Here is a 15,377-nt window from a genome sequence, read left to right as displayed (position 1 = left end):
TGGTAATCGAGAGTTAGGCGACTCATAGGGCAATTCAGAGTAGAAAAGATGTTTGGAGAAGATGATTGTTATTATGTTTTTTTTTATGGTTGTAACACACGGTTCTTTCCCTTACTTAAAGGGAGAATTACAATGTAATTTAGGTAATAGATCATTCTATTCTAGGACTATGTATTGCACATTAATTCCATATCAATTACATATCATCTTCCACTAATTACTTCTCTTCCTTTGGTAAGTCTTGACTTTGGTATATTTGACACTCCCCCTCAAGTTGAGCAATGATATCTCCAATGCTTAACTTGGTCAATACTTCTTTAAAGACTTTCGGGTGAACCGCCTTGGTTAGTATGTCTGCAAGTTGCTCTTCCGAATGGACAAATGAGAACTCAATAATTCCTCCTTCCAATTTTTCTTTAATGAAGTGTCGATCAACTTCCACGTGCTTTGTTCTGTCATGTTGCACTGGATTTTCAGAGATGCTAATCGCAGCCTTGTTATCACAGAACAATTGACTCTTTCGAGTAGGTGGGAAGCCAATTTCTGTAAGTAGCCTTCTTAGCCATAGGATTTTCATGAGTCCACTTTTCATTCCTCGAAACTCGGCCTCGGCACTGGATAGAGCCACCACTTTTTGTTTCTTACTCCTCCACGTAACCAAGTTTCCCCCTATGAAAGTGAAGTAGCCCCCTGTAGATTTTTTAGAATCATAAAATGTAATTAATACATATTTTAATTCAAATTTGAAAATCAATAAAGAGGCGATTCAAATATTAAAAAAATTGAAAATGAGGCTGGAGGCTAATCACATCTTTTTAACTTATCCACTAACTATATTTATTATTTTAATACATAATTAATATATCAAATTACTAATAGCATAACCTTTTTTTATTGTACAAATTTTGGTTGTTTATCATCATTCAATTGTGGTACCGTGAGTGTCAGTAGTTCACAATGTCAGAATTTAATGAACTAAATTTCCGACTTTCATTGGGTGATCCATCCTCCTTGTCTCATTTGAATATGCTATTTAACTGTATTAGATCACTTAGTTATCACACCATTATGTTAGTGTTAGGCTAACCATGCTTTTGACTTTGTGTAAATCTCCATTTTATGCGGTGGAACTTATCCTTTCATGACGATCTTATACAAGAAACATAGAACTAACATGGTGGAGTCAAATTGATGTGAGTATAGACGATTATCCAAAGAAAAAAAATATAGCTATAATCAAAATAATAAATTCAAACGTATAGAAACAAACTAAAAACAAAAAGAAATAAAAGAACAGAACAAAATCACGTTCTATCCACTTTGCAATGTTCCCTATTTTCCTACTATTCTCTATCCTATAAATACCATGCAACAAATTGATCCATCATCCATGCATCTTCATTTAAATTCATTTCTCTTAGCTTTATCTTCCTCCATTTTCCAAATTTGTAAATGGCTTGCTCAAGATTGATCATCTTTTTCTTCTTCTTATTCTTCCTCTTTTTTACTTCGTACGGGGTTGCTGTGACTCCAGCCAAGCTCAATAGCAAACATTTTGGGCGGAAAATGGGGTTCACCGTTGCTGAGTTCAAGCATTACTACCAAAAGAGATCACTTGGGACAGTTCATGAAGATAGAGCCGTTCCTGATGGCCCTGATCCTCATCATCACTATTCTCTGTCGTCTATAAGTTTTACACCAGATCCTTTATTATGAATAGTGTTTGTTTTATGAGTCGATATTGACTATCATGATACACTTGTACAAAAATTGGACTTGTTAAGGTGTGCCTTTGGTATATTAATGTTGCTTGAATAAGATATGGTAGAGGGTATTGTGTTTTATGGTATTTTTCATGAATAATTTTAGGAAAATGTTCGAATGAGAGTCATGCTTTCATGAAGTTGATATTTATAGATTCTATTTGCTTAAAAATTCACTTTTATGAGCTTTTTTGTTGTTGTGGATGAAAATGGCATACGATGATGGCATATATAGAAATAAAAGCACATGATACTTTGATTTGGTAAATGAAATAGACAAGATAGATGAATTAGAGGATGGTTAACTTATTGATAATGGTTGAACATTTACAAATTGAACGTACATAAAGCTACTTAATAAGGAACGTTATAATTATTAATAAAAGTTGTTTAAAATGATAAACAATGATGGAATTAGATCATCAGAATGTGAGTAAAGTTTTCTATAATAAGTGAAATCATTCAAACTAAATATTTCTTCCCGTCCCATAGAAATAGATAAATTGGGAATGCCATAAGTTTTAATGTGTAATTAGTAAAATAAAGGAAAATAAGAAAAAATAATTGAAATAATATAGCGAGTAATAATAGTAGAATCCATTAATAATAAAATAAAAAAAATAAAAAGATTTCCACGGATGAAAAAGAAATTCAATCTATTTCAAAGACGGGAAGGAATATTAGATTAAATAAATTATTTGATCAATTCTTACAATCTAAAAATGGAATCCAATTCACCAAAAGGCCAATACCGGACACAGCCGTAATTCCTGCCCCCGAATCTGGAGATTCCCACGCGCCACCACCGAGCGTGGGACCTTCTTATCCTGGGTGGTGAAGGTTATATCCATGAAACGCCACAGTATCAATCCCAATCGTCCATCTTCAATTCACAACTAAAACAATACAATCGAAGCCGTTGAAAGGCTCGTGATCTCCACGCTCTATCTATCCGCGTGGACTTCCGATTACTCGCTCACCTCCCTTCTTTCTGCAGAGATAAGGGAAAATCTATGTAGAGTAAGGCAGACCTGCAAAGAGGGGAAAAAAATCTTCGAAAAGGTATGTTCGAAACCCTAATTAACTTCTACTGATTACGTTTGTATACGGCGGTGGCTAATTGTAGTAGAACCGAAGAAACTGTGTGTTAATTGAACAAGCGGAGCTGTTAGTGTGTGTTTCTCCATGATTGTGTGGATTGACTAGGGTTTGATTTCGCGTTGAAATTTCGAGAAATTGAGCTGGTGTGTGATCTGTGTGTCTCTCTACAATCAATTGGTTGAGCTTTGGTGCAATGTTGGGGGGTGGGAATGAGGGATCTGAGGAGGATAAGTTGAGGGAGCGTAAGGTTTACAGTAGGAGGCCGTCGTTCAAAGGGCTTGAAAACAGTCACAGCAGTACTAATTTGTTGATAGATCATCATCAGCAGCAGCAGCAGCAGCTGAAATCTCAAGATATGGTTTCGGATGGGTTGAATTCTGTGAAAAGGATGCATAATTCTGGTGTTGATGTGGGAGGGCCTCTGAGGCAGGATAAGGTTAGGATAAGTCTGTCGAAGAAGTCGAAACGCGATGCTTTGGAGCTGAGGAGGAAGCTGGAGAGCGAGAGGGATATGGTGCGGAGCTTGATAGGGAGGATTGAGTCGAATGAGGGGCTGGAGAATGGAGGTAAAGGGATTGATGGTAGAGATGGGGATAAGGTGGGGACGCCTCGGATGGTGAAGCCGCTGAATCCATTGAGTGTGTTGGTGAATGAGAATAGCAAGCCAGGGAATGATGTTGTGGAGAAGGAGAAAAGGACGCCAAAGGCAAATAAATTGTACAGAAATACGGATTTTTTGCTAGCGAAGGACAAGATTCTGCTAGGTGAAAGTAACAAGAAGTTGAAGTCGAACGGGAAGAAGGGAGGAGGAGGAGGAAGTGGGGTGGGGATGGAGAATTTCCCCAGTCATATTTTGAAGAGCTGTAATGTGCTCTTAGAAAGGTTGATGAAGCACAAGCATGGTTGGGTGTTTAACAAGCCAGTTGATACAGTTGCTCTTGGTTTGCATGACTATTTTGAAATTATTCGAAACCCTATGGACCTCGGTACTGTGAAAGGCAGGTTAAATCAGAATTGGTACAAGTCCCCGATGGAGTTTGCTGAGGATGTCGTGCGTACGTTTCAAAATGCTATGACGTATAACCCAAAGGGGCAAGATGTTTATGTGATGGCCGAACAGCTGTGCAAAATATTTGAGGATAAATGGGCTCCCATAGAGGCTGAGTATAAACGTGGGATGAAGCTACCTGCAGATTATGATGTGGGGCCACCAACGCCTACATCTCGGAAGGCTCCTCAGAAGTCTAGGGAACGGCCTGATATGAAAAGACCTTTAGATGGACCTGCAATGGGCTCAAGTGATCCAAAAAGAAAGAAACCCAGTAGTGCACAGTCGGGAAAGGTTCATGCACCAAAGAAGCCAAAGGCAAAGGATCCGAATAAAAGGGAGATGACATATGATGAAAAACAAAAACTCAGCGTAAACTTACAGCAGTTACCTTCTGAGAAGCTTGAAAATGTTGTTCAGATCATTAAGAAGAGGAATCCGTCTGTTTCTCAGGAAGATGATGAGATTGAGGTTGACATCGACAGTGTTGATACGGAAACCCTTTGGGAGCTTGATAGGTTCATTACAAATTATAAGAAGAATTTGAGCAAGAACAAAAGAAAGGCAGAAATTGTCAGCAATTTAATAGCTAGTCAAGAGCAGAACCTCAATGATAAGGTAGTTAAGTTACTGTAATATCTCGGTTATTTTTAGCTTAGGCCTTAGAACATTAGATTTTGATTAATGCATTGCATCTTGGTGTTTTTCTCGGCAGGTTGCTACCTCTGTTGTAACGGAAACCCCACAAGCAAGTAAAACAGGTAAAGGTTTCATTGAGTAAAATAGAAATTTTGAATGCTTCGAAATTATTTATACCTAAATACAATTGTCTACTCGTAATCTTCAGCCGATGAAGAGAAAAACACCTCACCTCCAGTTGAAGTAGAAGAGCCAGAGGTAGAGCGTAGTGATAAGAATCAAGGAGCCAGCCAAAAAAGCTCTAGCTCTGACTCGGGATCTTCTTCAAGTGGTAGTAATTGATGGTTATCTTTTGTTGTTTCATACACAGCTCATTTCCCTGTTTTAATGCATTTAATGCATATTTCTTGGATAGATTCCTCAAACACATTCTCTTATTTTATATTTTTATAGATTCTGACGGAGAAAGTTCTTCAGCAGATGGCTCTGATGGCGAACACTCACCTAAGAATTGAGTCCTTGAGGTACTACAGTGTTCTGTTATTAAGCGGTCAACATTCTTGCCTTTGCAGATTGTGGTTTGACTTTTCAGATAGCAACCCTTTTCTTTGATGCCTTCTTATCTGTGTACTCATGTCTATTTAGTCAGATAAAACTTGAATAAATATAATTTTTAGAAGATTGGGATCTTTGTACGATTCAGAATAAAGGGCTCTTGGGACGAAAATATTTATATGCTTGTAAAAACATTCCTTAAACAAACAAATATCTTTTACATGTGGGCATAATTAGAAAATCTTACATGTGGGCATAATTAGAAAATATTTATAACACACCCCTCTTCTGCAAAGTTCTTTTCATTTGCTGATCTTGCACGTTAAATGAAATGCCATTTCAAGCACGATATACACGTGTTTTCTGTAGTCCATAGCTTGTTATTTACTGTATTTTATAGGAATCTAGAAGCAAATATGAATGCCTAGTCTAGAAAAGTATTATTTCTTAATCCGTGGAAGTATAGCATTCCCTGTACATGTCATCTAGACTTTTGTTCGCATATTAAACTGGTTCACGCCTTGATTAGAGATTCAAAAAGTTGAATTTCCTAAGTAGTTCTATATATTTACAAAATCAGCATTACAGTTTCTTTAGTTTTTGAAGATTGGATGGCTTGTGGTGATACAGTAACACATTGGCCGATTCTAGAAGTTACTAAGAGAATTGAGCTGGCTGGATGTATGGCGGAGTGCATATGAATACAAAATCATAAATGGCCTCTAAAATTGAAATAAATTGTTTATAATCTTTAAATGAACTTCGACAAAAAGATTAGGGCAGTAGAGATAAGAATGTTTAAATGGATGTGCCATCAAGCTATATTGGTTAGAATTGGTAATCATGATTGTTATTGTTTTTACCTTATCTGTGTAGAATAAAAAGTACCCTCATAGAATTAGTTACGAATGCGACATGAAGAAACAATCCCTGAATATATAGATCAGTAAATGCATTTCAAAGTCTCCTTGACAGACATTCATTAGGCTCATTAACATTCCTTTTTCTTACTCGGAAGGCAAGACTAGAAGTATCTTGGTTTATTCTCAACTTAGATTTGCTTACTGGTCACAAGGTGTTTGATGATTATTTTACCACGTCAATTTGCAGATATTGGCGAATCTCGTGCTGACAATAAGGCTAGTAGTGTACTTGAATGATAGATGCACCATTTGACTGTTCGTTTGTGGATCCACAAGGAATTCTTGGTCATTCGCTCAATTTGTAAATACCTGTAGTGGGTGATAACTGTAGATTTGTCTTAAGTAGATGTGTGTGGTAATCATCTCCGTCTCGTAGAGGTACGTTGCTGACAGGTAGTTGTTTGTATGATATGAACTCTTGATCTGTAATTACATGAAAGCACCGTCTTCTTCTGTAAGTTGTGTACGAACCAGACGTTGTTCATGTATGTTATTTCCAGATGTCTGTGATATGTTCCAATGGTGCCTGGTTATTAGTTCTCTCGTCCGAATCATCTTCTTACGGCTTGTCTAGATCCTCTGTTTCTTGTGTGTGTTTGTTCCAGGAGACGCAAACCTAGGTTTTATTTATCAATTGAATCGTGCTTCGTTTGGGAACTAAGTGTGATAAATTATCAAATACTATAAAGAGCATGAAATCGAATCAAACTAGATGAATTCGTAACCTTTCATTTCACCAATTGAGGCTAAAACAATGAACTAGTTTACATTCAAACTACCACCACCATTCTTATTAAATAACTTTCACATCAAATCTATACTATAAAATTAGAAAGAAAGAAAATGAATTTCCTCTCCTCTATCAACACAATACGAACCAATGACATAAAATTACTCTTACGACACTAAAACACAACATCAAAACATCAGCCACGCCCCTCAGCCAATGAGGGCCGTGTAGAGGAGCTGGTTCCACGTGTCGGGAAGGCCCGGGAGACACCAATGGCTGCAGTCCAAGCCATTGTGGAGGCTATGCACATTGGGGTGTGCATCTTTTCTATATTGAGAGAGAAGTGTGATATCAAGCAAATAAACAGGTTTCTTGATTCTGCTCAATACTTTGTTCACTACAACTGCAGCTGGTGGTGTGTTTGCTGGATACTTCAATCCAAAATATGGTTGTGTCTCACTTTTACATGATTTTGTTGGCTCATTCCAATCTTTTCCCCTGAGATATTTTTGGTCAAAGATTAGATTTCGATCGGTCGTGAATGCAATAAAAGATGTTGCGCAATTATGAAATAGATGATCTGGCTTTAATATGCTCATTTTATCCCGACCGATGTTTTAAACAGGCTTGTGGTTCAATCTATCGGAACAGTTTGACCACTGGTCGTGTCAAAATATTGTACTTATCACATATATCAAATCCTAATAGACAAAAATTACAACTATTTTTAGAGGACAAAAACCAATCAAACCACTAGCTGGTTCGAACTAGTTGGTTTTCCAGTTCAAGATTAATCAATTTATACATTGGTTTTTTGTATGAATTGGACCGGAAAATATGTCGATTTATAGTCGAACCTGTCGATATGGCTTTATTTCTAAAGTAAGTATGTTATTTCATTGTAATACACTTCACTCAAATGTCACTACCAAATTATTATAGTATCATACTTTGATTTATATTCCACTACCATTTTTTATTCAAGTATAGTACTTATTAATTCATAAGTGAGGCCGAGTGAGTAATAAATTAGTGTGAAAAAAACAAAGAAAGTTCTTACTCATAATGTGTGGGAGAGATTCCTTGAAAATAGACTTTGGTTTTTGAAGGATCTATGTTTCGATTGATCCATCTTGCCCAAGTAGTCAACCCTTTGTAGTATGCTATCAGCCGATTCGTGTCCTTGTATAATTTCCCTCCTTCCTCAATGTAATCCCATCTATATATTCATACAAATCAAATCAAATCAAATTAAATTAAATTAAACGAAACATAGTTTCGTATATGATGGTACAATTATGAAAAAATAAATTTTGTTTACAAACCTTACGACACTAATCAGAATTTGATTAAATTTTATAAATTAAATGAACGTACGGCTGAGAACTTCCGGTGTGGGTCCACCAATGCCACGTGTTGAAGATCAGGACGTCCATTCCTAGCCATGCGTCGCCGCTGCGGATCGAATCCAGCTTCAAGACCCGACCCACTTTTTGGGTCTCCATATCAACTAGGTATGGGGTGCGATACAATAGCAATTTTACCCCATAATCCTGAATATGTTTCCCATGCAATATTATTATAAAGACCATTTTTCTATATTTCCAAAATAAATAAATAATTGACATGGCAATTTGAAAATTCAAATGTAATTAACCATAAAAGTACATAAATTGTCTGTATATATAACGCGTCTAGATTTTAAATGGAACCTAATTTATTTTATTTTAACTAATTATATTATTTATTTTAACTAATTATGTTAAATTTTTATTAAATTACCTCTATTGTATTTTTTTAAAAATAAAAATATTTGATTTTATTAATTTATTATAATTTCATAAGTACATGATTTTCAGTTAATTTGTAAATAATTATGCACATATTCAATGAAAAATAAAAGGTCATTATCAGACTTCGGAACTCGGAGGCTTCCCCGTAGAATCGGCATCAACTGTGAAGCTTGAATTAGCTAGAGTGACCTCTCTTATTACCACACCTAAATCAGCCATAGCCCATCCTAGTTTTTGTTTAGTTGAATAGGGGTCCTTTTACTTATGTCTAGGACATTGGTGATTCCAATATTGTCAAGTTGCCCCCATGTGTGGTGGAACTATGTTGACAATGCCAAAAGATTTAATTAAGAACTAGTATGTAATTTCACTTATGTCGTCAAAATTTATATTTCAAGCTTCCGAATTAATCATTGATAGTTGATAGTTAGGCTTGGACCTTAAGCTATAATCTTAGAAATATAATTTCTATAAATAATAATGAGAACATATATTGCTATATCCTAAACTATAGTCGTGTGTTCTGGTCTAACTCAAACATAAAGCTTCGATTTTAGAAAACGACTATAGTGTGTAATTTAATGCTCCAATATTTTTTTATTCATAAAAAATCGATGCAAAAAAATCGAAGCAGAAGGAAAAAAATGAATTTAATTAAATGTACTTACTCAGTCGCAATAATTGTACTCCCCTATTTATTGTAGTATTGAAATTGTTACAAAATACTGCTGTGAACTATAATGAGGGGGGTGAGACTTTTTGTTTACTACTCCATATGTTATAATTATATTGTAATCTGTACAATAAAATCTAAGATTTAAGATTTTAATAAATTATTGTAATAAATCAATTAAATAGTATTTGAGCACTAATTTTTGTAAAAAGTCTCGTGTAAGGATTCATTTGGTTCTCTCTAGCTAATTATCATATTGAACTTTATTTCTAAAAAACTAAAAAGATTTGGACAAAGTGGAGTTCGGTAAAATCAATTATTGGCTGTCAATTTTTTCAAAAATAATCATCAGTTCATCACATAAAGTCCTCATTTGATTTTCAGTTGTTAGTCAAATTACGTTATCTTGATTGACACACACATATATACTATATGTATGCGCAATTATGCAAAAATTTCATGATGACACAATTTGGTATATTTCTTGATTTTTGCATGAATCGTCAAACATATATAAGCAATCATATTTTAATTGCTTTTATGATGGATTTTTAACCTACCCTTTTGTATTTTCTTTATATACTGTTTGAACTACATAATATGTCATCGTCACTATATAGTAGAATGTATATGACAAATATAAACAAATATAGTAAAATGACTTCACATGTACTCCCTTCGTCCCGCACTACTTGCACTTATTTCCTTTCTGGGCGTCCCAAGTTATTTGCACTCTTTCCATTTTTAGTAACAATTTATACCTACAGCCGTAATTGTTGACTTTGTCTATCACTCATTCCTTAATCTCCGTGCCCAAAAGGAAAGGTGCGAGTAGTGCAGGACGGAGGGAGTATATAAGTATGATAAGTATTATAGCAAAAATTTAGTAGTCCGAACATTTTGTCAGAAGGAGATGATTATTCTCTTGAAAGAATAATAGAGTGTCCAAATTGCCTCTATTTGGTCATAAAAAGGGAAGATGGAATCTTGTGTTATTTTTTTCAATATCAAGTTATAAATATAATATTCAAACAGAAAAAAGAGAAATTAAAATTGGCTATGTTAATCTAAAGTTTGGAATCTTTTTCCTTTTTCTATTATAAATCTAAAATTGGTTACTAGACTTGCAATAATACTTTGTAATATTATACTTTATTATACTTTGTCTTATATTTATAATAAGATAAAATATACATGCATATTTGGATATTTTGGGTGTAGGCTCTATTGGAATATGAAAACGATGATACTTTATTTAGGAAATTGTAAGTCATTCAAAGCTATCTCATCCTTGTTGGTTTATTTTTGGTAAATGAAAAATGTCCACCTATGTCTATTCAATTTACTTCATGATGATTGATGGTTATAAGATCATGTAAAATACTAATATAAGTAGTAAAAAGACTAAAACTGTAATTTTGAATACTCATATCTCCACAATTTTGAGTATTAATTGTTCGCTTTTTTTATGTGCTTTTTTTTATTTTATTTTTATCATCGTTTCGAATTGGATATTCTTTTGGATTGCAACTTTCTTGCTCTTCGTTTTTTTAATGTTTCGTAACACATAAAACAGTTAATTCCAAAAAATCCCAAAATTAAAGTTAAAACGATGCATGGATGAAAGGTAAAAAAAAGTGGGGTAAATTAAAGAGAAAAAAACTGACCAGGAAAGCGAGTTGACTCAGTCCTTGGCGCTCAACGAGTGAAGTCCTGGCGTTGGGCACCCACGCGTGAATCATACAACTCAGCGATTCCCACATGTTCAGACTCAGTGAGTCGCCCACAAACATGATCTTCTTCCCCTTCATCCTCTCCAAAAAATTCAACCCATTAAACCTGCAAAATTTTTTCCAAAATCAAAATCAAAATCAAAATCGCCGCCGATCTCTCAACATTATATTCAACAATGGCGGCGGAATTCGACCTGGCTAGGTTGCATGAGGAAGGCTGCCATCGGTACTTGAGGTAGCTCCGATCGGGGCGGTTGTATTTGAGGCAGTTGAATTGGTCGTCGATGAAGGGGCATTTGGAGAAGTCGTAGAGCGGGTAGGAGGCGTCGTAGAGCCATTTGCCGCGAAAGATATTGCACCCGCCGGCGCCGGCGAGGGCGCGGCGGGTGGCGTTGAGCTCCGCGGCGGCTGGATTTGGGGAGAGAGAGGAGAAGAAAAGGAGTGCTAATAATAGCAGCCCCATTTCTTCAATTGGAGTTGGAAATTTGAATGAGATTGATGGAGGCTACTTATACTGTAGAGAGTTTGTTTATGTAATAGTTTGAGATACTGTAGAGAGTTTGTTTATGTAATAATTTGAGATTCGAGTTATCATGATCAGAGGCGGACGCAGAAAATTTTTCTTGTAAGGGCTTCGTTGCACACATATTTTATATAGTCAATATATATAATTTTCTCTACTTGAGTGTCATTTTTCACTAATTGTACTTCAACTACATTTTTTCTTTATTTTTCTATCACTTTACTATTTTTAAAGAGTAGGAATGTATTTTATGGACGGAAAATACAATCAACAAAACTATAGATGTACATAAATATTTTATAGTACATTAAACTAGTATAACATATATCTAACCTAAAGAATAAAACAAATAATCATCATGCTTCTAATTTGGAGGTTTTTAACTTGAAGAAGAACGAGTTTAAGTTAAAGTAGTCATGTAATTATCTTTAACTTATAGTAATAAAAAAAGGATTAGTTTTTAAAAAGATACTCGTCTCTATAAAAATTTTGAAGCTATAAAAAATTCTCTGTCTACGCTTTACACTTATAGTCTATACCCTATACTTATTTAGCCTTAAAAAGTGCTAGTAGTCTGCTAAATAGGACTAGTAATATTATATTACTAATATTCAATACTCTTCTTCTTCGTTTCAAGTTTTCAACATACAACTGCCATTGTTTTTTCTTTAAGCATTTTCAGATACTCAAACTCAGCCCTTTTCTTTTATTTATACTCGACGATATAGTCTTTAGTGGGTTATTTTAGTAAGGGCTATAGATGACTTCTGAAAATTTCAAAAATTATACCGGTGGAAAAAAATGAAAAATAACATTTGGGTAAGGGCTTAAGCCCCACCATTTGCCTTAGTGTGTCCGCCCTTGATCATGATCTTTGTTTAGAAAGAAAAATCCGATTAGTTTCGTGAGATACGGTTATGGTTATGGTTCTGGTTCTGGTTGTTATAGGAAATTTTGGATAAAAAACCAGAACGACTGATCTTATTTCGGATTGATGAGGATTCCGATTTAACCATATATACGTCCCGTTAAAATAATTTATCCTTCCTTAAAAAACTTATCACTTTAATTAATACATTATCTCTAAAGTTGTTTTCGGCCGAAAAAGAGAAATTGCAAGTTTGCAAAACGCAAAAAATCAACCAAAGTCAAGTTGACGGCGGTGGACCAAACTATAAGAATATAATCCCTATGGTTTAGAGTAGGTCGATTGTCCTAATCAAAATTATTGGCGCTGTCTAACATGTTAATAGAATTAAAGTGACATGCATAATTCCTACTATATTATTTTTCACAATTTACAATTTTGGCCTTACTTTAAAAATGTTGAGCTCGGCTTAAAATAGGAGTAATATACAGTGTTATGATTTAGATGATAATCATATCAATTAAAATTAAAAATATATAGTATGTGTTGAAGTGCATTGTAAGAATCAGATTCATGAAAAGTTCAGATTTTTGGTAGATAGCCACTTTCATTTTTCTGCAATTAGGAAAAAGTGCAAGTAATTAATTGATTCCAACCTTTGTTTTAATGAATGAAATATCACTTTTTAACAGAAAAAGTGATGTTATCAACGTCGTGTACACGTTTAATCAATTTATTTCTTGGTTAATTAATGGTAGATTGGTAGTAAAGAATATATGCTATACGTGAAAGGTTTCAAATCAAAATTAAATTAATAGGAAATTGAGAGTTATTTTCAATATTTAGATAAGATGGGTGTGTGTATTTTTTTATTGGATGAATAACATCATAGTTCCAATCTTATATGGGTGAATTTTCATTTAATTTCATTTTTATGTATAATTAATTTAATTGTGAATACCGCGGCATTATTAGCTTTAATAATATAAATGTTTTTTAGCTAAATATGAATGAAATAATTGAGTACAAATTAATCACACAAGAGGAAGAAATTTCATTTTTTTCGAGTACAATTAATTTTATTGTGATTGTAGTGACTCTATAAGTTCTTAGTATTTCTAGTGTTTCTAATTTTTTTTGTAAAATGAGTTTTTATATTAATCAACTTGTATATACTTATAGATCAACAGTGTTCACCAGCTAATTTATAATTAATCACTACTATACTAATTTTGATAGTGTGCATATAGCTACTATCTGCTAACCATCTATATATTTAAACTATCATCCTAGCTACAGTATATACTATTATTATGCATGAATTATCGAGTATAAAAAAGTAGAAAATTGAACTAAATGAAGCCATTAAGATGGCATTTCATGTGATTTGTCAATCTCATATTCCATCATGTTCATACATTTATTAGTTTAAATATTTCTCTGCCATTAATGCTTTTAAGAATGAGCACAGACCAAATGAATGCAATATGTTAAACCATTCTGTGTATCTTATGAAATATTTGAAAATATTGGTATAATTAATGGATCGGCACATTGTCAGAAGATTAAATTGAATAATGACACATGAAAAAATCACATAAAAGTTAATGAATGTCACATGACGATAATGATATTATAATATATAGCGTAAATTAATAAATTAAAACATAATTATTTGCTTAAAATTGTTAATTATTTGTATTGTTGCAGATTTGCAGTTCTGCTTATATCTATGGCAGTACTATTTTCGTCTTATTAGGTGGTGTTCGGTTTGCAAGATTGTATCCTGAGGTTAAATATGTAGTGTGTTTGGTTCATGAGATTCAATCCCACAACTCAATCATAGATGGATAATCATGAGATAATTAGTCATAGCTAACCCTCCATGACTAAAATAAACTCACAACTCAATCTTAGATTATATCTTGATACTATTTTATCTAAGAAACTCAACACCACCTTAATGAATTAATTAAATTTTATTGTCTTATTTTGGCCGAATTGTGAAATGTCTAGGCTTTTAAAGTACACCCCCAAATCTCCTATCTTTAAAAATAGTTGTATTTATGACTTGGGACATTTTTTTTCTGATATCGAAAATTTAGGCCATTTTGTCACATTATAGTAAATTTGTTAGAAGTTTGTGATTAAAAAGGCAAGAGATATAATTTATAGCTTTGCAATTTATCTCATATTTACTCCATAACTTTAGAAAAGTACTTTTTTCTTTGGCTTATTTTACAGGTAGGAATACTATTTTTGCAACTCAGCATTCTAAAAATAGGGTCTTGTCATGTCTCATATTTGTGTGCTTTATATATACTACACACAGCCATATGTATCTAAAAATATTTAAATTTTAATCATTAACATCATTCATATTTATAAATTTTCTCTTGTTTTTGTTTAATTATATATTATACTCTCTCCGTCCCCAAAGAATATGCACTTTGGGTTCAGCTCGGATTTTAACAGAAAATTAGAAAAGTAAGAGAGATATAGAGAGAAAAGGTAATTAAAGTATTGTTAGTGGAGAATGAGTCTCACCTCATTAGAGAGAAAAGAGTTTCCAAAATTGAAAAGTGCATATTGTTGTGGGACGGACTAAAAAGGAAAGAGTGCATATTCTTGCGGGACGGAGAGAGTAGTAATTAAGATTTCCTGATAAAATAAATATTCAAGATTTTATTACAATTAAAATTACATACCGAAGTCGAGAAAATCTGAAGTACTCTAAGAAATTAGAGCGTGAGAATTATAGTGGTTCTATATATAGAAGAGGAAAAAGGAAAAAAAATAAAATAATTGTTTGTAAATTATATATAGTCCAATTGCTATCTTAATTCTTTTATATTAAAATATGATTTCAAAAAAATGGATGGTTAGCACCTAAGTACACATGAGCGGGCTTAATGGAATCACGTGCTTAGCACCTAAGTACACATGAGCGTGCTTAACGCAACCGCTAACCACACAAATGCAGATACATTGAAAGGGTGACTTGTGGCTAATGACACCACTAGTTTCA

General features: G+C 33.7%; 2 protein-coding genes across 2 annotated transcripts; one reads left to right on the top strand and one right to left on the bottom strand.

Annotated features, from left to right (window-relative positions):
- Positions 1–2,491: 2,491 nt before the first annotated feature.
- On the top strand, positions 2,492–6,541 carry LOC121745241 (transcription factor GTE4-like). The gene is made up of 5 exons (XM_042139062.1): positions 2,492–4,530; positions 4,628–4,673; positions 4,760–4,882; positions 5,005–5,075; positions 6,217–6,541. The coding sequence occupies exons 1-4, from the start codon at positions 3,058–3,060 to the stop codon at positions 5,064–5,066; spliced, it is 1,704 nt and encodes a 567-aa protein (XP_041994996.1). The 5' UTR covers positions 2,492–3,057; the 3' UTR covers positions 5,067–5,075; positions 6,217–6,541.
- A 197-nt stretch (positions 6,542–6,738) lies between these two features.
- On the bottom strand, positions 6,739–11,494 carry LOC121742989 (protein trichome birefringence-like 39). Its single transcript, XM_042136153.1, has 5 exons — positions 11,153–11,494; positions 10,893–11,064; positions 8,137–8,312; positions 7,820–7,978; positions 6,739–7,257 (listed from the first exon to the last, which is right to left on the bottom strand). Exons 1-5 carry the CDS (start codon positions 11,419–11,421, stop codon positions 6,969–6,971), a joined length of 1,065 nt encoding a protein of 354 aa, XP_041992087.1. The 5' UTR covers positions 11,422–11,494; the 3' UTR covers positions 6,739–6,968.
- Between the last annotated feature and the right edge of the window lie 3,883 nt (positions 11,495–15,377).

The sequence above is a fragment of the Salvia splendens genome, chromosome 8 (genome assembly GCF_004379255.2).
Source record: "Salvia splendens isolate huo1 chromosome 8, SspV2, whole genome shotgun sequence".
Classification (NCBI taxonomy): Eukaryota; Viridiplantae; Streptophyta; class Magnoliopsida; order Lamiales; family Lamiaceae; genus Salvia; species Salvia splendens.
Note: the sequence above shows the minus strand (reverse complement) of the source record. Positions and strands in the feature narration are given on the sequence as shown.

Coding starts and splice junctions, on each gene's coding strand:
- LOC121745241 (XM_042139062.1), top strand. CDS start 3,058: ATGTTGGGGGGTGGGAATGAGGGATCTGAGGAGGATAAGTTGAGGGAG. Junction 4,674..4,759: donor CCCACAAGCAAGTAAAACAG/GTAAAGGTTTCA, acceptor CGTAATCTTCAG/CCGATGAAGAGAAAAACACC. Junction 4,883..5,004: donor CTCGGGATCTTCTTCAAGTG/GTAGTAATTGAT, acceptor ATATTTTTATAG/ATTCTGACGGAGAAAGTTCT.
- LOC121742989 (XM_042136153.1), bottom strand. CDS start 11,421: ATGGGGCTGCTATTATTAGCACTCCTTTTCTTCTCCTCTCTCTCCCCA. Junction 8,313..10,892: donor TGAGTCAACTCGCTTTCCTG/GTCAGTTTTTTT, acceptor AAACATATTCAG/GATTATGGGGTAAAATTGCT. Junction 7,979..8,136: donor CACACCGGAAGTTCTCAGCC/GTACGTTCATTT, acceptor ATGAATATATAG/ATGGGATTACATTGAGGAAG.